Consider the following 24130-nt stretch of genomic DNA (forward strand, 5'->3'; position numbering starts at 1 on the left):
GTCTTCTGCCTTAATTTCTCTGTGAGGGTAGGAGAGAAGCCATTATATTGGAATTAGAAGCAACACATACCAAAGGATATAGTTGCTTGCTCCAAGGCAGGGCTGTGGAACGGAAGTCTGAGCCACCTACATAATATCCCATTCATTCCAACTTTCCAGTCTCTTATGCCATAGGTAATTCAGCTGAAGTCAATAGAAAATCAAGCACCATGCGCAGATGGCTTAGGGTGTGTCGGTGGCTGTACATTTTTCGAAGGGTCTATTTAGATATAGTCAGTGCCTACAGTCAGTGCCCTTTTGCATTCAATTAGCAAGGACAGTACTGTAATCACACCTTCCCTTCCACAGCCTTAAGAAATGCAGTACTCCAACTTCCATTTAAATGGTCAGAACCGAGATGCCTCAACACATACCTTCTTCCTGAGCTTCTTCTGGAGGAAGAATAGAAAAAAGAGAAGGAAACAGCAAAAGAAAGAAAAAAGAGTTAAACAATAAAAATGAAATCTGCCCGCCCAAACTCTGTGAAGAACATGAGGTTGTAGGGGTAAAGTTAGAAATAACAATATTGCAAGTCAAGCAGGGGGAAATGAATCACATACACATTGAATGGACACAACACATTGAGCAGTGATTTGAAATGTTACTTGGATAGTAAGAATATGGGCAGTTTTTGGCTTTCTTTGTTTTTAAAGCATGCATATAGATCAGAGTTAGGTTGAATCCTAAAATCCCATATTTTGTTAGACAGAGGTTATTTATATAATATGTCACATTTCAAATCCTGCAATTTGTGGAGAAAATGAACCAAAAATGACTATATTTCTCCAAAGAGGGATGCTATGGCAGAGTCTTATTCTGAAGGGGAAAAAATTGAAGTTTGAAAAAAAATGCAACCAATTCTGTTATTTACCATGAACAACAAACAAATAACACTTCTTTTAGTGTATAGGGGATTCAAAACTGAGTTGTCATGAAGACTGCAACATCAACTCAGTTTCATCAACTCCCCCACCCACCCACATTGATGCCATGGAATCAAGCCTTTGGAGTTAATATTCTCTTTTATCTTGTTCTTTTTCTTCTGCCACCCTAGGATTCCTTTGTGCAGACAAACCACTCTTCTGAAAAGGAAGAGAGAGAAATCCAGAGGGCAACACCACACACATTCGCACACACACACACATACCTTCTTCTTGTGCTTCCTCTGATAGGAGACATCATGGGAACAAGAGGCAAAGACAAACAAGATAATAACATTAAGATAGCAGCCCAAACCCTTTTAAAACTATTTTTGTGAACTACTGCTGGAGAAATAAGTGGTTAGGGGGGGGGGAAAGAGAAGGTACAAAACAGGAAGCAAACAGAAGAAGACAGTTACAGATCAAACAAAGATGGTCAATTCAGAAACCAGAAAAACATAATTCAAGAGAGAGGGGAGCATGCAGTTTAAAGAGAAGAGAAACGCCAAGCGTAGCAATCACACACTGAAATCAATGTGGGGTTTCCCCCCGTCCAACAGAAAGGAAGGAACATAGGAAAAGAAGAAGGAGGGAGGAAGGAAGGAAGGAAGAAAAGGAAAAGGAAATTCATTTTTCCCAGAAGAAGCTGCCTGTATTAGGTTAGCACCCTTGACTATTTCTTTGTTAGGTTTGACAAGTGGCTGAAGATGGAGTTTGAAAAGGACCTTCACTCACAATAACCCTAAGCAAAGCACTGTTTTTTTCCCTTTGCTTTTCAGTTAGTGTACTGGCTTAAAAGCTGTTGTTTCAATAAGGAAATGAACTTCTCCTCAGCAGCATCATACTCAGGAGCTAAGAATAATACATTTAGAATTAAGCCTCCAATTGTGATTTTATGGAGTTTCTGTGTTGGATGCTCATAGTCTTCCAGTCTTCCATAGTCTTTTTTTTGACTCCAACACTAGACAAGTTAGTATATCCAGAGCCACAAGGGCTACACTGCCCTGCATTTTTAACACCATGGCATTCCTGCTCCAATCCCAGCATTCTCTTCTGGTACAACTAAAAGTGTTAACAACTGAACCAGGCTATCCACAGTATCACATGCATATAGGAAGGAAATGACTGTGGTACATGGGAGAGCAGGCTAGCCCAGAAGGTCTGACTAACACACACACCCCAACCCAATGGGGCAGGCCTCTGTTTCCTGATGAGAGAAGAAATCCATATTGTAAAGGCATCTCTGCTTGACCACGGTTTCCCTGATCTATACAACTGGTCCTAGGTATTACTAGATTCCTGCTTTATTCAATCACTCTACTCTTTTTATGTTTAATTATTAAGCAGTTTAGAAATGCTTTAAAATAAAACAAATCCTTTATATATCACTGAACAACAACCACAAAATCAATATTCTTCCAAGCTGGTTTTTCTCTCTCCCTTTATAACCCGAGAGCAAAGTTTTATCATCAAATGCCAAGGGATTGTAAGGCTGGATCTAAACACATCAAAGAAGCGTTTCAGTTAAATGCGTTGTAAACTTTGTGAGAAATCAGGTTGGCAAAAATGGAACAGCACCATCTGGTGTCAAAGTGTTAAAAGGCATATGCAGCGCATATAAAGCGATTTTTCTTTGCCAATGTAGCTGAGTCCTAAGTAGCCTGTTTCAAAATATTTGAGGGGTATCCTGGTATGGAGTACAGCAAAGCAAAGAAGACTCTTGCACTAGAAAACGTATTAGCACTTCCACATCCAAGTACCTAATAGGCTATATATTGTGTGGTCTCACTCAACACTTTGATCCTGTAAACTTTTCTGAAGACCTGTCACTGCCAAGAGTCTGCAGTACAAATATAAGTTCAGCACTGATGGAACTGTGTGAAAGGGAATCTTCTTCACTCCATCTTCAAAACGTGCCTGTATCAATATACACTACTGTAACTTGTCAAACCTGTAGTCAGCTAAAGATGATGTACATTTCCCAATTTTATATTATCAACCTGCACATTTAACTTATTGTGCTGATGACAGTTTGTTTGGGAACTTAAATATTATAATGGGAGTTTCTGCCACCACAAATTCAAATCTAATTATGAGGGCCAGAAAGGGAATTCAGCAAGATGCACAACTGAGCAATCATATAATTGCTTGGGTTAAAGACTAGCTATGTAATATGCATTTAATCTGGTGGCTGTCAAGATCTCCCCTTTGGCCTTGTGAAATGGCCTCCAGTTTTAATTCTAAAGTCACTGGGCTGGTTATTCACCTAGCATTTCAGATCATCTTTAGCAGACAATAACAAAGAGATGGGTGAATGACAGGCAGCTAAAGAGCTGAAGATCAAGGGATCATCCAGGAGAGAGAAGGCACATTCCAGGTTTTGGTTACCTTCTTCTTCGTATTCCTCTGCATTTAGATAAAAGAAAGAAAGAAAGAAAGAAAGAAAACGAGAAAAGCAACAGAATCAACAAAAAAGCATAGCAATTGCAATACATGGACCACAAGGACTGATACAAAAGATAAAAACTCCCTGAAAATAAAAACACCCTTTATTTATAAAAAGCCAAAACAAAACAAAACAAAACACCCAAACCTATTTCCATGGTTCTTCTCAGTCAAAAGTCTGGAGCTAATCAAGTACAAAAAATAATGAAATGGCCATTGTTTCCTTTCAAGAATAAGAGATTTCAACTGAGTTGGCATGAGTAAATTATATTGTTCTAATAGACGTAGCATGTCCCGATGTAAAAAATTGATTGAGATTCCATTGCACTTCTGTAAAGGAAGGGCATATTGCATAAATGAACTTTCAGCAGGAGTAATTCTTCCCTCCAAATGATTTCTATAGGATACTGTTGCGCAGTTCACACAAGCAGTCAAAGGTAGCTTGCTGCCTGCTCTGATGATCTCTTGTAGGTGGAATGGTAGCTTAAGAATCCACCAATTTAATACCAACAAGTAAACGCTGGAGAGGGTTGTATTTCAATCTGAGAGTGAATTACAGCCATAATAATTTTTTTTCTGATTCTGTTTATATTGGTATTGGTCAATAAGCCTCAATAGATAGTAAAACAACAATGCAATTTCCTCCATTAAATGTTTCTGCTTCATTAATGTATAACTAGAGGCTGCTAAAATCAGTGAAAGGTTTTGAATCAAGATATTTAGTGTTACTGTTGCAAGAATCTGGATTTATTTTACTGAACATATTTCATATCCAATGCACACTTCCAATATGGAATATACTATTCAGCAGCCCTGCTCACGTTTGGTAGTGGAATGAGTAAGCAATGCACAAAATGCTGCCTTTTGCTTTTGGAGCAATTCCACATGACACAGCCACAATGTGGAGGCTGCTCGCAAAATCACCTCCACCTTGGAAGTGCTCCATGCAGTGGCCAGTATTTCTTGCACTGGCTCACCTTGTAGATCAGCCCCTATGAAATATTCACAGTGGCATCTTTCAACAGTCTTGGGCACTAGAAACCTCATGGTGGGAGCCAGGCAATCTTGTACAGCAAGCTGGCACCATCCTGCTAAGTGGCTGCTGTGTCAACCCACTTTAAAGAGGTCTCCACCATATGACATGCTGCTGCTGTGAAAGTCATCCTCAGGGAAGATCAAACCAGCTTCTCAGTGCAATTTAGGAAAGAACTAGACATAATGGCAGCCCAGCCCATGTATGATAATACAGGTCATGCCAAGATCCTACGAAGTGGGGTATGGGATAATTTAAAGTGCCACATGTATAGGAGGAAAAAATGATGACTCCTCTTCTCACTCCATGCCCCCAACAACTGCTTCTACTCAGCTAATTTTTCTCCTGGCAAGGTTGTTTCTAATCTTTTTTTTTTTTTTTTTTCAGGTAAATGTTTATTGATTTTCCAGAAATAAAAGCAAGAGAAAAGAAAAAAAAAGATAAAGAATACAGAATAAAATTTCAAAACAAAAATTAAAAAATATCAACACAGAATAAATACTCCGTATATACAATAAAGTTTTTACATCTATCAAACTAACATAGTCATCTCTTTGTGGACTTCCTTCAACCCGCCCGTAAATCTTCCACAATAAAAATCAAGAGTACACGTTTCCTATTATGTGTTGTCATTGGCTACTCTTTTACCTCTATTTTCCTTAGACAATACCTCTTTCTCCTTTACAGTGCTTCTCTAAATCCCCTTAACGTTATTTGCCCTTGACTAAGGTGTTCCAGATAGTCTACATATTTCCCCCAGTCCTTGACAAACTTTTGGTCTCTTAGGTGTCTAATCTTTCCCGTTAACCTGTCCAAGTCTGAGTAATCTAGTAGCTTCAATCTCCACTCCTCTATTGTTGGCATTTCCTTTTTTTTCCACCTTTGAGCAAGAATTATCCTTGCGGCTGCTGTTGCGTAATACATAAATTTGTGGTCTTTCTTTTTAATTTCATTCCCTAATATTCCTAACAGAAAAATTTCGGATTTTTTAGTGAATGTATACTTCAAAATCTTTTTTAATTCAGTATAAACTTCTTCCCAGAATTCTCTCACTCTCCTGCACTCCCACCACATGTGGTAGAAGGCACCCTCCTTCTCCTCGCACTTCCAACATTTATTGTCTACTTTGTACATTTTTGACAATTTCGCAGGTGTTATATACCATCTATGGAACATCTTCATGACGTTCTCCTTCACAGTTATACACGCCGTAAAATTCAGACCCTCCTTCCATAAATTCTCCCAATCTTCAAATTGTATAGCATGGCCCACATCATTGGCCCATCGGATCATTGCTGTCTTTACCTCTTCATCTGCCAAATTCCAATCCAACAACATTTTATACATTCTAGATATTATTTTCTCCTCGCCATTTATAATTTCCCTCTGAAATTTTGATTCTTTATCTGCATATCCTCTATCTTTGGCCTCTTTTCTAAACATTTCGCTGACTTGGCGATGGTGCAACCAGTCATACACATACCCCTTAATCTGTTCGTAGGGCTTTAATTTCCATTTCCCATTCTCTTTCATTAGCAGTTGCTCATATGTTGCCCAGTCCCCACTCATGTTGATTTTCTTGAGGCTCATCAATTCGAGGGGTGAAAGCCAGTGTGGGATCTTAGGTTCCAATATGTTCTTATACTTCTCCCATATTTCAATAAGTGGGCCTCTAAAAATATGATCTTCAAACCCCTTATGTATTTTCTTCTTGCCACACCACAAGTAGGCATGCCAACCGAACCTGTTATTAAAGCCTTCTAGATCAAGTAACTCCTTATTCTTTAACTTAACCCAGTCTTTTATCCAACAGAGGCATACTGCCTCGTAGTATAATCCCAGGTCCGGTAAGGCAAAGCCACCCCTTTCTTTCTTATCTGTCAACAGTTTGTATTTTATACGGGGTTTTTTACCCTGCCAAATAAATCTTGATAATACTCTCTGCCATTCTTTAAACACTCTACTCCCCTTAATTATGGGAATGCTCTGAAATAGAAATAGTACCCTCGGTAATACGTTCATCTTGATGGTATTGATCCTTCCCCAGAAGGACAGTTTCAGTCTTCCCCATATTTCCAGATCTTTTCTTATTTCTCTCCATACCGGCTCATAATTGTTTTTATACAGATCTATATTTTTTGGCGTGAGCCAAATCCCCAGATATTTTATTTTCTTAACCACCTGTATCTGTGACTGTTCTTGGATTATTTCTATTGCTCTTTGATCTATATTCTTAGTCATCATCTTTGTTTTCCTTTTATTTAATTTAAAGCCTGCTATCTCTCCAAATTGATCTATTTCCTTTAGAATTTCCTCTATTGTAGTTATTGGGTCTTCCGTCATTATGACAAGATCATCCGCGAATGCTTTGGTCTTGTAGGCGTGTTGTCCGATTGTCACTCCTTTAATTTTCTCATTCTGTCTAATTGAATTTAGAAGAACTTCCAATACCGTTATGAACAGCAACGGGGAGAGTGGACATCCCTGTCTTGTGCCCTTCTGTATCTTTATTTCCTCTGTTACAATATTATTTATAATCAGTTTAGCCCTTTGCTCTCTGTATATTGCGTTCACCCCATTATAGAAGTTCCTGCCTACTTCCAGGTGTTCTAAGTTCTTCATCATAAAGTCCCATGCCACATTATCAAACGCTTTTTCGGCGTCTACAAACATCATTATCGCCTGTTTGTCAATTCTCACCGACAGGAATTCAAGCATATTAATTATGTTTCTTATGTTGTCCCTCATATTCCTGCCTGGGAGAAACCCGGCCTGGTCTTTATGGATAATTTCCACCAATATGAGCTTCAGTCTTTTCGCTAGAATACCTGCGAATATTTTATAATCAGTATTCAGCAACGAAATTGGTCTATAATTTTTAACCTGGGTTGGGTCCGCATCTTGTTTCGGAATGAGGGTGATAAACGCCTCCTTCCAGGTCTCCGGGATTTCTCCTTTTCTTAAAACATTATTCATAATCTCCTTCAAAGGATTCAGAAGCACTGATTTCATCTCTTTGTAGTAACTTGCTGTGAATCCGTCAGGTCCCGGAGCCTTCCCTCTTTTTAAATCTTTAATTGCCTCCTCTATCTCTTCTATTTCTATTGGCTTGTTTAAACGTTGCTTTTCGTCGGTTGGGATTTTCTGCACCATTTTCTCTTTCAAAAATCTTTCTATCTTCCTTGAGTTGTTTCTGTCTGTCTTTTTATAAAGGCTTCTATAATAGTTTAGAAACTCTTTCCTAATTCCTTTTGGGTCGGTAACCTCTTCTCCCTCTACTACAATTCTGTTTATTGTACTTTGTTCTTTTCTCTTCTTAATTTGCCACGCCAACCACTTTCCAGATTTGTTTGAAAATTCAAAACTCTTTTGTCTTAATTTTTTAATGTTCCACTCTATCTCTCTGTTTAGTATCGCTGCAAATTGGGCTTGGAGAATTTTTATATTTTCTTTTATTTTCTGAGAGTTAGGTTTCCTAATTAATTTTTGTTCGCTGTCCATAATCTGCCTTAAGATTTCCTCTTTTCCTTTCTCTCTGTTCCTATTTTTAATCGCATTCTGTTGGATAAAATATCCTCTTATCACAGCCTTGCTAGCATCCCAGACTGTATTAATATTTGTGCCTTTGTCTCGATTATCCATAAAGTATTCTGTTAGCTTTTTATGTGCATTATCTACAATTCTTTGATCATTGAAAAGATAATCTTTTAACCTCCATCTAAAAGTTCTTCTATCGTAACTCTCCAATTCCCATTCTATCGGACTGTGGTCAGAGATCACTCTCGGTTTTATATCGATTTTTTTTACCCTGGGACATAGTTCATTTGATATCCAAACCTGATCAATCCGTGACATCGAATTGTGTGGCTCGGAGTGGAATGTATATTGCTTATCCAATGGGTGCCTGAGACGCCAAATATCCATCAGATTACAGTTTTTAACCATTGAGAAGAATGATTTTGGCAGCTTCCCTTCTTTACTTACTCCTTCCCTCAATCTATCCATTTCTACGGAGATTACACCATTCATATCTCCCATAAGAATGATTCTCTGATCCATATATTCTGTAATTTTCATTTCGAGGTGTTTATAAAATTCAGTCTTATTATTATTTGGTGCGTAAATCCCAATCACAATTAAACTCTCTCCTTGCCAATTGATCCGAACAGCAACCATCCTCCCCTCCTCATCTCTAAATATTTGTTTGGCTTCGATCTTATTTTTAATATACAGCACCACCCCTCTTTTCTTTTCTTTATCGGAAGACTCAAACTCTTTTCCCAGTCTTTTATTAATTAGCAATTTTTTATGCTTATTAGCCACATGCGTCTCTTGGAGACAGATGATGTCCAAATTTTTCTTTTTCAAAAATTGTTCAATTTTATTCCTCTTTTTTTTATCATTTATTCCGTTAACATTCCAGCTCAAAAATTTTAACCCCATGTTGCCTAACATTCACTAAACTTTTCTCTTTTTCCTTTCTTTCCCCTCCTTCCTCCCTCTCTCCTTCCTTTATTGGTTTTCTGTGTTTTCTTCCTCCCCTTCCTCCTCCTCCTCCTCCTCTGATCCGCTACCGTTCGTTTCTTGTTCGTCCTCTGTCCTCTTATTTCTGGGTGATCCTTCCTCTACTTCTCTTGCTCCACCCTCCTCCGTTCTTAATTCCTTATACTTCCTCAGGAATTTCCCGGTCTCTTCTGAGTTCAATAATCTATGTCTTTTCCCTTTATATTCAAATGATATTCCCTCAGGAAACTCCCATCTGAATTCAATTCTATTCCTTTTCAAGGTCTGTGCTAGTGGCTTATAAAAGTCTCTTCGTTTGAGTAGTCTAATTGGGACATCTTTAAAAATAATTATATAATTTCCCCCTATATTTAGTCTTTTTTCTCTGTTCCTTTGCAACACCTTATTTCGAAATTCATTATCTCTAAATGTTATCAGACAGTCACCCGTAAATTTTTTGGGTTTTGATGTTTTAACACGCATTCTAAATGCGTTGTATACATTTCCAGTCATTTCTTCTACTGTCACATCCATCCAAACTGCCAGTTCTCTTATCAGTATTTCTTTTATATTCTCGCCTTGTATCTCCGGGATGGCTCTCAGCCTAAGATTCGCCTCTCTCTGTCGGAGTTCATTCATCGCAATAACATCTTTTATCTCCTCTTGTACTCTATTCAAATCCGACATTTCAGCTCTAATTCTTTCTTTATCCCGTTTAATATCCTTTAACTCCAATTTTGTCTTTTTCATCCCTTCCTCTACATTTTGCGTTCTTTTAAATATTTCTTTAATCTGGCCTTTGATTTCATTTACTGTTTCCTCAATTTTTTTGTCCATGTTTCCAATTTTGTTATCTACTTGTTCTAACTTCTGCTCTAAATTGTTTTGACTCTGTTTAATTTCCACTAGCATTTTCATAATGTCTGTCTTGGGATCAGAAGGTTGTTTCTAATCTTGGAGCGTCACCAGGAGAGGTTGGGGAGATTGGAGAAGCCATTTTCCAGACAAAAACAAGGACAGGTCAAACACTCTCCTCTTGACCACAGATGATGTGCTTAAATTGTTCCCAGAAGATGCTGCCTCAAAAGGCTGAACTATTTATCTGCAGCTATGTGATATTCAGTTCCATTCCAGCTTTACACTTTTGTGAGACAGCTTCCTCTTAAATGGCATCAGCTTGAGGAAAGACTGTTAAAAAAAAGAGTCGTCTGTCTTCAGTCCAAAAAGAAGATATGCCTCATAGACATGACCAAGCACCCTGCGCAGAAAACTTGCTTCCACATGCGACTGCAAGACAACAAAAGTCTGCACTGATAGTACGATGCTTTCTGACAGGAAACATATGCTGAGAGCGTGAACAAATACAGAGAACAGCAATGAACTACAATGCACAAATTCATATATTTTGAAACAGCTAATATGTTTGGATATGTAATCTTGCACAATGGAAACAGACACGGGATAGAAAGTTACATAGTACTTGTTCCCCAGTCTACAATGGTGTTATCTTAAAAAGGCAAAACTTTTCAAAATGCATAGGTTGGAGACAGTCTGCAAACACGTTTTTTTTTTTTTTTTGTTTAATAAAAATAAAAAATTCATTCATTTTAGGCCATCCTTTCTAATGACTTTCAAAATTCCACAAGGTAACAAGCAGCAATAAGATAATCTTGAAATGAATAAGCTACAAAAAGAGACATATTTATGGGATCCGTGATTGTCAAATCTGTCACCAACAGATGGCAGCAGCAGCATGACAAGAAAGCAAAAATAGGAGGTGGAGGAGAGAGGATAGATATGATTTGAGTGAACAGGAAATCCAACCATGTGAAACGGGCATTGACCATGTAAGCAAGGTCAACACTGGTCAGAATTTTATAAAATGAGATACCATGATCCTACACTCATGGTCAGCCAGAACTCAGAATGCTTGTGTATGATGGATTACAGGTGGGAAAGGGGAGGAATTTGGTATGAAGAAATGAATGACTTAAGTTATGAGACCTTCACAGTATGAAACCATCACAAGAATAATAGAAACAGATATCCTCTTAGGATACTGCCTTCTGAATATTTATATATATGCTGAGTACATTTTTTTTAAACTAAGATGCGTGTTTTTTTTAAAAAAACACACCTAATATGCATTGGAAAGGTATATAAAAAAATCAGACACTTTACAACGCTGATATACAATTAAGAAAAGCTTATAAATACTCACCCTCTACTTGCTCCCTGTTACAAAAAAAAAGACAGACAGAAAAGGAAACACAGAAGATAAGACCGTAATCAAATTAATGAACAGAGCAATCCTATGTGTGTTTACACTGAAGGGACGTCTCACTCTGTTCAATGGACTCACAGTCTGGTGAATGTGCACAGTATTGCAGACTAAATTATAGCTATTATGTGATGTACTTGCTGCTTGTAAGCATAATTCATAGATCCTGCCTTATTTGTGCTATCATCTTTCAGCTCCAAGTCATTGTCAGAATAAAAAAAAATGGTAGAGCATCACTAGTCTGGCTGGAGGCTGGAGGTTTTATGCATGTGAGCAGTGCATCCCTCTCTCTGCTTGTCAAGACACTCCATCATGACTTCAAGACTCCTTTGAAAACTAAATTTAGTAGTAAGCTTTCTCTATGAAGCATTCTAGCTTCAGCTCCACTAAACCATCACCTTATCAGCTTTCTGTGTTCTTACCAATGACAAATCTAAGTCTCCTGGGGATGTACTATAGAACCTTTTTTATTTCATCCTGCATGTTTGGAAGAAGAAGAAGAAGACGATTTTGGATTTGATACCCCGCCTTTCACTCCCTTTAAGGAGTCTCAAAGCGGCTAACATATTCTCCTTTCCCTTCCTCCCCCACAACAAACACTCTGTGAGGTAAGTGGGGCTGAGAGACTTCAAAGAAGTGTGACTGGCCCAAGGTCACCCAGCAGCTGCATGTGGAGGAGCGGAGACGTGAACCTGGTTCACCGGATTACGAGTCTACCACTCTTAACCACTACAGCACACTGGATTAAATTATTCCAGTTGTAGATAGGTAGCCGTGTTGGTCTGCCATAGTCAAAATAAAAAAAATTCCTTCCAGTAGCACCTTAAAGACCAACTAAGTTAGTTCTTGGTATGAGCTTTCGTGTGCATGCACACTTCTTCAGATACACTGAAACAGAAGTTGCCAGATCCTTCTATATAGTGAGAAGGTGGGGAGGGGTGTTACTCAGAAGGGTGGTGGGAATGGGAGATAGGCAGATAGCTGAGAGAGCTATCTGCCTATCTCAGCTATCTGCCAATCACCCATTCCCACCACCCTTCTGAGTAATACCCCTCCCCACCTTCTCACTATATAGAAGGATCTGGCAACTTCTGTTTCAGTGTATCTGAAGAAGTGTGCATGCACACGAAAGCTCATACCAAGAACTAACTTAGTTGGTCTTTAAGGTGCTACTGGAAGGAATTTGTTTTATTTGGATTAAATTAGTTAAAGTTGTCTGAGGCTGCACTGCTTTGTTTTATCAGTGACTGGTTTTATTAATTCATGCATACTAATGTCATTTAATGCTGCATGTTGCTATATTATATCAGGTTGGAAACTGCTCTGTGATCATGGTATGGCTTCACTTGCACATGACACAAACCAAACTATGGCTTAGCATAAATGGGGAAGCATACTGGCACACAAGGAAAGCATTGTGGCTACTTTGCTCCTTCTCTGCTTGTACTGCTGCCACAAAGCCACAAAAGCAACAAAGTCAAGATTTGGCTTAGCGTTATGTCCGAACCAAGGTATGTGGTTTGCTCTCCACAAACAAACAATGGTTGTTAATAAGAACAAACATCAGTTACAAATTGCAACCCCAGGCTTGGACATAATGCTAAACTAAACCATAGTTTCGCTCCTGATAGCATGGCAGCAGCAGGTGAGCAAAGCAGCAGCAATTTGCTCCCTGTGCACCAGCAAACTTCCTCATTCAAGCTAAACCATAGTTTGAATTAGTGTTGAGTGCAAACCAGGCTTGCGCAGTGCAGAACAACCTGGATTTTTAAAATACATAATAAATACATAATATGTGCTCTGTTTCCTCAGTATTTAATCACTAACCTCCTCATTTTCTTCACCTTAATTTCAAACTATACAGTTAAGAAGTTACATTCTGCCCATGATCTGTGCAAGCAGCAAATAGCACTGGCTATTTAAGGTTGAGGATTTGGCCCTAGGTCATATGACTTCATAAATAAATAAATAAATAAATGCAGTAAAATTAGGTGTTGCTTCTCCTCATTGATTTCGGAACAGGTCATTGACTTCGTATCTGTGAGGGCCAGTTGTTTCATACTACCAGAAAACCTCCCTCCCCCCCAAAAAATGCCCTTTAAAACCAATGGTAATATTGATACGCTTCTACTTACACTTCTTCGTTGTCAGACATGTTGGCAGGTTTCTAGACGAAAGAACAAGCAAAGAGCAGAATAAGTTTGTGACATATCACCCATGCACACCTGATCTTTCTATAGATGTTTAAAAAATCCCATGACACTTAAGATGTGGAGCAATGGCAATTAAATGAGTTGAAGAAGGGATTATTGTAGCAATACACTTCATAAACCCTACAGTACAATTAATCATCAAATGGGAGGCTAGCCTGTCACTTGTCTGAGCCGAACCTTATAAACGACAGTAATTCATACACTTAACTCCAAGTTGAAATAAGATGTCAAACACTGTGGTATTCAAGCCCTCCAAATTGCACTCACGTTATTATGAGCACTAGATGGAATACAATCAGGTCCTCACTGTGTGATGTACATGTGAATGGGCAACTTCAGGCATGTCAACCTGATATCTGGTAGTGAGAAACATTCCCCTAGATCAGAGATGGAAAGTCGCTGGCCTATGGGCTGGATCTAGTCTGCAGTCTAGCCTATTACACCCCACCCCACCCACTGCCGCCACAGCTAATAGGCATAGGAAAAAAATTCCCACAGGGTCCATATCTCTTTCTCAGCAACCAGCACGGAAATACCACTGGGAGAGGAATGCCGCAATCCTGTCTGGACTACTGTAATGCACTGTTTGGGGGGCTGCTCCCAAAGATGGTGTGGAGACTTCAGCTAGTGCAGAATGCAACTGCTAGGCTAGTTAAGTGGGGCAGCCCAATGAGGCCATGGGTCACTATTCCTGCAAGAACTGCACTGGTTGCCAGTAAGGTACCAGGCCAAATTCAGGGACTTAGTACTAGCATAAGTCTTAAATACCCCAAAGAGCACCTTCTTGGACCCTACAATTGGCAAGTAAGGCCTTTCTGTGGTACTACCACAGGGGTTGCCCAGTTGGCAGTGGCTGGTGATAGTGCTTTTTCAGTGGCAGTTTCCCATTTGTGGAATGCCTTCCCTAGTGAGCTATAGCCGTCTTCCACTTTGCTGGTTTTCAGGGTAAATTTTAAAGCATTCCTGTTTACCCAGGCATGATGGCTGAAAGACAATGTTCCTGGCAGCCCGGCAATCACTGCTTGAGAAAACGTTTTCGCTGGGTTTTTTTTCCTAGAATGTTTTTAAACAGTTTTTGGATATATTTATCATTTGCTTTGCTATGTTTGCCACCCTGATCCACTCTGGGAGGAAGGGTGAGATATAAATTGAATGAATAAAATAAAACGCAGGCTCTGTGTGAGAGCGCATGTGCACACACAAACACACACACACCATTTGCTGCGGTTACAGGGCTTCTATTCATTCCAAAGACAACTACGGCGAGATCAGCTGCAGGCTCATTTGTTAAAGGGTGGATGGAAAAGTGCCAGAATTAACAAGGTTATTTGGGTAATGTTATCTGGCTAGCTCTTGTATTTACTACAGCCAGCTTTAATACCACTGGGTAAGCTCCGGAAAAACCTGGGATCATGAGGGATTTGGGTTCCCACTTTCCCAGCATAGCAAATGGTGCTCAAGGCGGCAGAGATGCTGCCACTGTTTTGCCCCAGCAGCTAAGTGCCTGGTCCACCTGGCCTTGCGTTTGCTGCTTACGCTGCACAATGTGGCAGGAGAAGCCTCAGAGGAGAGCTGAAAGCACAGCAACAACTTTTTTGGTGATGGTTAGCAACGCCTTTGCAGAACTATTTTTAAAGGGTTAGAAAACCTCGGAGAGGTCAGGGACGATGAGCTCTGCAAGAGGGATTTCGTCCAACATCCAGCAAAATTCATGATGGACGGAGCTTTAATTAGAAAACAGAGGCTCCTCCCCAGGAAACCCAAGCCCCGACTTGAGTTCATTACTCAGCTGATATATGAGAGGAGTCTTGAAGGAGCAGGCAGATGGATGTGCGTCCTAAAGGAACATCTGTGGCTCACAAGGTTTCTATTTCAGAAGGGTCTAATAATCCTGGAGGCAAGAGTCCTGCCATATAAGGGGTCCTGCCCAGCTCCCAGTGACAACACTTAATGATACAACGTAAACACTCCGAAGGGTGTGCACTTAACACTGCCCCAAACCCCACCCGTTCCGCTGCGTCGTGAGGTTTTGAGCGTTCCAGTGATAAACCCCTAACAACAGGCAGAAAATATTTTGGTTTTGAGGATGGCGTGGTACCGGCTCTCCATAGCAAAGAGGAAAACACAGAAGAGTCACCAAAGTCCCCTTCCAATCTAACTGTTCCCAAAATAGTTTTGGTCGGTGCTATTTTTCTAGAAAAAGAGGTGCCAGGACTCACCATGAACACCTCCTTCATTCTCTTAGAATGGCAATGGCGCCCACCTGAGAGGTGTCGGAACGGCTTTTGCCCCACACACCTATTTTAACGTTTCTTCTGAGCTTAGAAATACAGTGGTACCTCGGGTTAAGTACTTAATTCGTTCCGGAGGTCCGTTCTTAACCTGAAACTGTTCTTAACCTGAAGCACCACTTTAGCTAATGGGGCCTCCTGGTGCTGCTGCGCCACCGGAGCACAATTTCTGTTCTTATCCTGAAGCAAAGTTCTTAACCTGAAGCACTATTTCTGGGTTGGCGGAGTCTGTAACCTGAAGCATATGTAACCTGAAGCATATGTAACCTGAGGTACCACTGTAAAGATGCACAAGCACAGACAATTTTTTAAAAAAACAATTTATTTGCTAATGCAATTCCAAGTAAGTGGGGGCCATTTTAGGTGCATCATGAATCTGTAGGGTGGTTGCTGCTAATGGTAAAAATTGGCCAAGAACTCCCCCCACCCTGCCCTGCCAATGGGACCTCAACTAACAAGTCATCCATTAGACCAACAACTGCAAAAATGTCTGTGAGCATGCTATTAAAAAATTATAGCAGCCTTCCTCATCATGGAGCCCTCTATATGTTTTGGACTACAAATCCAATCAACCCAACTCAATCTGGTGGGCACCAGGTTGGGAAAGACTGACTTCAAGGCTAATTTATAATTATGCCAGTCAATCACAGAATACATTTTAATAGGAAAGACTTGGTCGTTTTTAGACAGCTTTTAAAGACGTGTAAGCTTTTAAAAAAGTAAGGTTCCGAAAATGGGTTCATTCTGTTGCCCTTTCATATGTATATTCTTCTGCTGCTGACACTTTGAGAAAAGGTCCCCACTGACTAGGGATTTCATAAGGGTCATGAGAGTCTTGTGGGTAGACTGCCAGTAAGTCCTGGGTCTTGGGAATGTGGCAAAAGAAGATATTTCATTACCAGGGTAGGAGTTGAAAATAACAGGAGCTTCTAGGCAGTGACAGAATGGGTCCTTATGACTCATCGGGTAAAAGTTTATGTACTGGACTTGATAAGTGATTTGCTCCCTGGACAGATTTTTAGCCAGATAGGGATGCAACTTTCAGAAGATCTCAACGATTGCATACATGATTATGTTTGTAATATAGGCATATTCCTAAAATAACTATGCTGAAGAACTAGAGTACCACATGGAGCTTGACTCTTTTATACATAGGCTATATGTATTTGGGGGCATAGAATTTTGCACAGAATTAGTCAGGCTTTAAAACAAAACCTGACGGTACATAAGTGACTCGGACAAAAGCAGGTGCTTGATACAAGAGATGGCAAAGCTTGACTGGGTCAGAACCACCAAATTCTATGTATAAATTCATTCAGATATAGGGTTGAGCCAAAGGAAGTAGTACACAGTCCATGGGACGTCTACTCCCCCTGCAAGATATGCCCTCCCCACAGTGATGTGGGATGCCGCTCACCTGACCTCCCTCCAGCTGTGCTGCTGCTGCCTATTGAGATGGAGGGGCAAGGTGGTGGCGAGGTCAGATTCCTGGTTGGTGCATCTGCGTCACACTGACCTCCCCATCGCCTCACCTCATCATTCCCTCCCTGACCAGGTATGCAGCATCCGTGCAACTGGAAGGAGGTCAGGTGAGCATTGCAGGCCCCCATGACATCCACTACTGCCCTCCAAAAATCATTCAGAGCACCGTCTGAGGAAGCAGCACGGCGTAGAATGCTCTTTGCAGTCCTGATCAACTACAACTTTGAAACTTCTTTTTTTTTTTAAATCACCCTTCTTCCTTTTCAGCAGTGACAATGGACAAAAGATAAAGATATCAATGGCTGCTACTCACAGTAGCTGTATATCAGGCATCTCCAACCAGTAGATCATGATCTACCAGTAGATCCCTGGCTGATCCTGGTAGATCGCAGGACCCTTAGCGATTGTGGGATTAAATAAAGTTTACAGAAAGTTAACAAATTTAAGCTGAAGAACTCTGGGCAATCCTACCCAAAAAAAAACAACACCTCAACAACTCTGGGTTCAACAATTCTGGGCAATCCACACACACCCCCACACACTCCTCCTCCCTCCAATGACAATGGATAGATCACTGCCAGGTTTTTATACTGGGAGTAGATTGCAGTCTCTTGGGAGTTGGACATGCGTATACAGTGTGTATATCACTGCCAGTATCAGAGGCAGCATACCTCCGAATGCCAGTTGCTCGCCTCCTCCCTGTGGGCTTCCCAGAGGTATCTGGGCTGACCCCTGTAGGAACAGGGTGCTGGACTAGACCAGTCTTTGGTCTGATCCATTGGGGCTCTTTTTATGTTCTTATGAGCAAATCTGGCAATGCGTGGATGGAACTCCAGGCAAATAAGGCTAATGGAGAGCAAGGACAAACAGCCGCGAACTACTATGAAAAAAGGTAAAAGGCTATGGGCCGGGGGGGGGGTGTCTTTCAAGAACATCTCATTCCCCCAAAAGCTCCTTTTTGTGTTACAAACATTCCAGAAAATCTGGTTCAGTCCTATTCTGGAATTGTTTCCAGATGGTCTTGTTTTCTTTTCTTACATTTATCAAATGAACCTGCAAGAGGAGGAAACGAAGTGAGGATTAGGCCGAGGGGTCAGCCTCTTTTCCTTTGGCCCTCACCCCACCCCCATTGTCCTAGCTGGGAGGGGGTGGGACGTTGGCCATCCTACCCAGGTGGGAGGCACCGGAGCAGGTAAGCCTGCTCACTGTCGCAAATCCCACCCACCTGTTGGGAAGGAAGGGTGGAAATTCTGCAGAAAATCCAATAAATAAAACAGCAAACAACCAAAAAATGGTAAATATGTATCAAATGGGTGGGAAAAATCTGAGACGGCATTCTGATAATGACAATGTTATGTGGACCCTGCAAAAAAAATTGCACACACACTAAACCATGGTGTGGAAGGGCCATATCATCCAAACTCTGCTTTTTAAAAATGGTGTACAGATATTGAATATGTGCTTCTTGGTATATGAACATACACACGTTTGGTGAATGGTTTGTAAAAAAGGGGGGGTAAATTGTAATGAGGGCTTGCATCTGATAAAAAATAAGCAACAATATCATGACACAACTCAAATACTTGAACAAAATAATCCAAGTGACCTGGAAATATTCAGGTGATATGGATCATCACCATAGGCTACACCCTGCACTGACATGGAAAAACATGGAAAAACTGACATGGAATATTCATAATGTTAGGGGGAATAAATGGGGGGGGGGGCTGTTCATTCAACTGGTTCTTAAATCTGAGTGTCAATGTATTTTCACTTTGTCAAGAGGAGAGCCATCTATTCTAAAGTTGTCTCAAAGCTGGTCTCTTTAACACTTTCAAACTGTTTCTCCTAGGCTTTATGCACTCTGGAACATGGCAGTCTGGGAGATCACCTCGTAAACAGCATCATGGGAATTAAGGACCAGCTTCCCTTCCTCTGATATCCTGTGGCTGATAACTAAAAAGGAGAAGAGCCAGGGTTCAGTTTTCTCCTTTACCCCAAATGTTCAGCGATGCTAGAAAGTTAGCAAGGAAATGTACTCCACATGCGCCTTCAGAGGCACTCGTTTCTTGATGAGTATATCACATGTACCACAGCTGACTTCTGCTACTGAAAAGTGGTCCCAGTGGCCTATCAACACTGTACATTTAAATAATACTCAAACCTGTTCAGCTATAACAATTACTGACCTAGGAATCAGGGGAGGTGCTGTGAAAGGGCTAGAAATACCCCTCAAAAGAATCCTCACATCAAAACTGAGGCTGACCCAAAGGCACAAGCAACCTAATCATTTGTCTGTGGCAGCACTATTTTAGTGCTTCAGTATATTGCGCCACTGAAGCAGTATACAATCCCAGAGATGCAACTCAAGTATTCCTTTCCATTGCTGCCTGGATATCGTTTTCGGATCATGCATGTCCATGCAGAATCTGAGAATTGAATTCTGGTACCTCCCACCCTATGAGATAAGTGCTGCCCACCCTCAGGGCTCTTGAGGGGAACCAGTTTCAACATCTAAGGTAGATCTGCCTTCTTTCAAAGTCCTAAGGAGCCTGGTTCAAAATAAACTCTGTTCTTAATTCTCCCGACATTTCATCTTATAGACAACTTGTGGTAGGACTGTCTTTGGAATGTATTCCATATCCTGATTTATCAGACATCCCAATTTGCTGATCTTCAGGAGACAGTAGAAGACTTGGAGCCAAAACTAGATGAGATATGGAAGTTTCATGAATGGATCCTCATTTTTTTCAAAAGAACAGTAATACAGTGGTACCTCAGGTTAAGTACTTAATTCATTCCAGAGGTCCGTACTTAAACTGAAACTGTTCTTAAGCTGAAGCACCACTTTACCTAATGGGGCCTCCTGCTGCTGCCGCGCCGCCGGAGCCCGATTTCTGTTCTCATCCTGAAGCAAAGTTCTTAACCTGAAGCACTATTTCTGGGTTAGCGGAGTCTGTAACCTGAAGCGTATGTAACCTGAAGCATATGTAACCTGAGGTATCACTGTAGTTACAAAAGATTCCCACTTTGATTGGAGGGGATATTTAAACCACCACCTAAACTAAACTGCCTTCTCAAGCTACTATTCTTGCCACACCAGAAAGAGGGGAAGGGAACAGAGAGGAAGAGAGAGGCATTTGTATTATACCTGCATTCCCCCCCTCCATGCTCTCATCAGTATCAGAGCCCACAAAAGCTGCTTTGAATTATTTCAAAAAAAAGAAAAACAAAAAGCTGGGTCAAAAAGGCCAAATCACAGATTTCTCACCCCATGGCCTTTATCCTTTTAGGACAGTTTGCTGTAGTAGTATTATTAGCAGTAGTACAGTTTTGCATGACTTTAAAACTTTCAATGATTCTGTCAATAGCAAAAGAATCGATACTACAATAGTTACCAGGCAGGCACACCTTATTTGCAGTTCAAAGAAACTCCCCCCCCCAAAAAAATCCCTCTGTAAGGTCCGCCCTCCCCGGTGCAGAACTGCAGAAGTTATAAATAAATGCTCGAAATGGAGCCAAATCGAATGAGACAAAGTGGATCATGATTCTGTCACATAAATCCCCAGGCCCGTCTCTGCTTCCTGCTCTGAACTATATGTTCCTTTTGGCCTAAATCTATTCCAACTCTTGGCTTTAAAAGCGCAGTCCCCATCTCCTCCGGAGCTTCTTAACAGCTGAGAATGTACCCATCTTCCCCTTGATAGATTGAATTCACTCCCTCACACCTCAGAAGCCATTTATGAAAATAGCCTTCCTCCTATCAATCATTCCCTCTCCTTGGCCATACAAGGGAGGTGAGGCGGCAAGATGATGAGAGGAAGATAGAGAAAGAAAATGGACATGCACTGGAGAGCAGACCTGGCAGGTAAAGCTAGAAGTCTGAGGCGGGGGTGGGGGTTGCTGGCACGAGAAAACCACGAAGCAACTGTCAGGGCCACCATCTATCATTTGGCAGATAGATCCACTCCCCTGGCAGAATATCTAGTCAATCTGACTTATCCGATAACCATCTAGGACATATTTCTTTACACTCCCTGCATTTTCTTCCTTGCCCTGTCTCAGTAGAAATTCTTTGTAGCCATTTAGATGGTGGCAATGCGATTCTATATTTGGGACCAAGACTCCAACAGCCGGAGTTAAAAACACTCTGAGAGTAAGAAGCAACAGCCCAAGTTGCTCATTCCTAATCCCATCCATCTGTGCTGCTGGTCTCTCATGCCTCTGCTCATTTCCAAACCAAGCAAAATCAGCTAAGAATAAGAAAGACTCGGAAACCTGGCCTATCGATCCCCTTTCACACAGCTGCACCCTCTGCTGGACTGCTTTGTGACATTTCTGTTAAGGATCTGACAGCAGAAGGCGTCGCAGATGTTGTTCAAACTTTCTCTCCACGCAAATAAATGCATCAGGAAAACACATGCTGGATGGCTATATGCTAAGGGTTACATAAACCAAACGGCAGCCAAACTCTACCTCAATGTGATCGTTTCATCATTAAACATCCAGAAGCCACAGAATTTTCCCTTTAAAACACGAAGCTTTGAATAAAAAACTGCAGGTTTACAGCGTTATCTTCTGTGCTCAGAAGTAAGTCCCATTAAAATCAATGAGGCTTAGTCTCAAATGTGCAAAGGATTTCAACCCAAAGATAGATAGGAGTATATGGTCAGGAAAGCAGAATCTTCCACATGGGGGAAAAATAGTCCAATGACAAGTTAGCTCATGATAATGCAAGAAAAGAGCAGATTGGCTGGTCTATGCAGAGCAGGGCAAAGGGTAGATATACATCTCCTGGAAGGTCACAATCAGTCAGCAAGGATTTCTGACCCCCAATTATTTCACAATCACAGCAACATGAATACTCCCCCGCACCACCACTCCATCCAAAATTATACTGGAAGTTTGAGTGGATTTTGTGTGGAATTTTTGTGTTCCGTTCTGGTACTCAAAACAAATTCTCCAATTCTAAATATACATATTTTGCACCAGGCTCCAATTGGTAGATTTGAGATTCTAGTGAGGGGTGGAAAAAAGTAGATCCCGTAGGCCTTCCCTGGCCTAAGGTGAAAAAATATACTGGTGTCTATCAGACAAATAACATGTTCAGACACGCACACAAGATTGCTGCACCCTAGGCCATAGAAAAAGTTGCTGCTTATATTCGAGAGTAGCCAGTCAATGTGGCCCAAACCTAAATTATGGTGAACACAAACAGAGTCTGATCGTTAATACTTCACAAGGTGAGAGTGGCAGGGGAGACCAGGGGTGGTGCACTGGACCTTGTACTTCTGGAAAAGCAAGGGAGAAATTCTAGTCCACTTGTTGTGGGCTGATTCCCAGATTATGGCTGCCACACGTGGCAGTCCTCGTGTGGCAATGTTCTCCATCGCAGCTCGAACAGCCAAAAATGGCCTGCAGTGGCATGGAGAAAGTTATCCAATCCACCTTGTGAGCTGCTGTGCACAAAATGACTTGCCATCTGGGGGCAGAGGCTGCCATGCAGAGTGGTTTGAAGCAGCCTCTAGAAGGAAGCACGGATTCTTCGTCCTGTGTCGTCACACAGCCCGGCTATTTTCAGGCAACTTCCTCACTGACCAAAATCATATCTCAGTGTAGGAAAGCAGAGCTTTGGATTCATTCTCCCCACCCATTCCTTTTTGGGAGCAGCAAGTGTCTCTTTCTCCGTATATGGTGAAGGGAAAAAACAATACACTAATTAACTGTTGGTATGCTCTTAATCAAAATGACCCCAACATTTGTGAAGATTGAGAAACAACCTAATTATATGCACCTGCTCACAGGTAAGTCCCAGAGATTTCAATGAGGTAAGCTTGCAGTCTCAGCCATGACAACAAACATGCTACTGATACGCTTCTACTCAAAAGGGGTCATTCATTGATTCCTCAATCATTTTATGCTTAGGCCTGTTTCCTGCCAAAGAATTTTTATGCCACTGTTTTCCAATATGGCAACTATATATTTAATTTAGTCCCTTGCAATCCCCATCAGGTTTGATCTGCTTGTAGCAACTTGGCAGGCATATGCAAACTGAAGAATCCTAACAAATCCTAGTCAGCCCCAAACTATTCAGATTCACACTTTTTCATCCAGTTTGTGGGAACTGCATAATACGTGCAACATGTTTCCTTATAAACCATATACTTTGCATTCCTGGAGTCCAGCATTACTTTTCAAGGAAGTGAATAACATTTATTACATTTTTGCCAGTAGACTTGGGAATAACCAGTGCATGCAATGTGTGAACAGCTGCCAGGCCGTGAGACTCAATATCACTTCATCTCTCAACTGAACTCCCATCACGTTTGACACACTGAGTCCACAACTAAAACAATCCCAAACCATGCCACTATAACTCTTTGAAGCCAATGGAATTTTGCCAAAAAGCTGTACTAATTAGTATTCACTTTTATTTCCACAGCCTTCTGAGACTGCTCTCCTTTTCAATGGCTACCTCATTTGACATAAAAGGCTTACTTTTATCTATCTCTACCCTAACTTCTAGCTCCCCTTTGTAGCTAAATTCAAGCTGTGAGGGAAAACTGCACCTGGAGCAGCATTATCAGCAGAGATTAATACAACCACTGGAAGATTTTGAGAGCTTTGTGTACAGCAACCTAGTGGTGCTCTCCTGATGTTTTGAACTACAACAGCCATCATGCTGCAGCCACCATGGCCATACAAACTGGAGCTGACAGGCATGGTGGTCCAAAACATCAGGAGGGCGGCAGGTTGGGGAAGCCTGGTGTATATGAGATATACTTTCCTTGACAACTTCCAAGGCCACATAGTGCTCACTTTTAGGCTCCACTTTTGAAACGCTCCCCCTCCTTCATCTATCTATCTATCTATCTATCTATCTATCTATCTATCTATCTATCTATCATGGACTGCTGCTGCTT

At 41.1% G+C, this 24130-nt stretch overlaps 1 protein-coding gene and 1 long non-coding RNA gene across 14 annotated transcripts in view; one reads left to right on the plus strand and one right to left on the minus strand.

Moving 5' to 3' along the window:
• The window catches only part of TNNT3 (troponin T3, fast skeletal type), a 48694-nt gene that overhangs the window by 23910 nt on the left and 654 nt on the right, over nt 1-24130 (minus strand). For 5 of the 13 annotated variants that reach the window (XM_083492003.1, XM_083491999.1, XM_083492000.1 and 2 more), the window contains exons 2-6: nt 13357-13388; nt 11162-11175; nt 3348-3365; nt 1187-1204; nt 414-431 (exon numbers count right to left, since the gene is read on the minus strand). In XM_083492003.1, coding sequence (XP_083348129.1) covers nt 414-431; nt 1187-1204; nt 3348-3365; nt 11162-11175; nt 13357-13376 — 88 coding nt within the window. In that variant the 5' untranslated portion in view covers nt 13377-13388. The remainder of the gene's footprint in view (nt 1-413; nt 432-1186; nt 1205-3347; nt 3366-11161; nt 11176-13356; nt 13389-24130) is intronic. The other 8 variants (XM_083492007.1, XM_083492004.1, XM_083492001.1 and 5 more) reach the window with 4 other exon arrangements.
• Nucleotides 3393-10513, plus strand: LOC310703752. The gene is made up of 2 exons (XR_014524342.1): nt 3393-4790; nt 9882-10513. It is a non-coding gene; the product is annotated as an uncharacterized lncRNA (long non-coding RNA).

Source organism: Podarcis liolepis (genome assembly GCF_965112155.1).
Source record: "Podarcis liolepis genome assembly, chromosome: 1".
NCBI classification, from domain to species: Eukaryota; Metazoa; Chordata; class Lepidosauria; order Squamata; family Lacertidae; genus Podarcis; species Podarcis liolepis.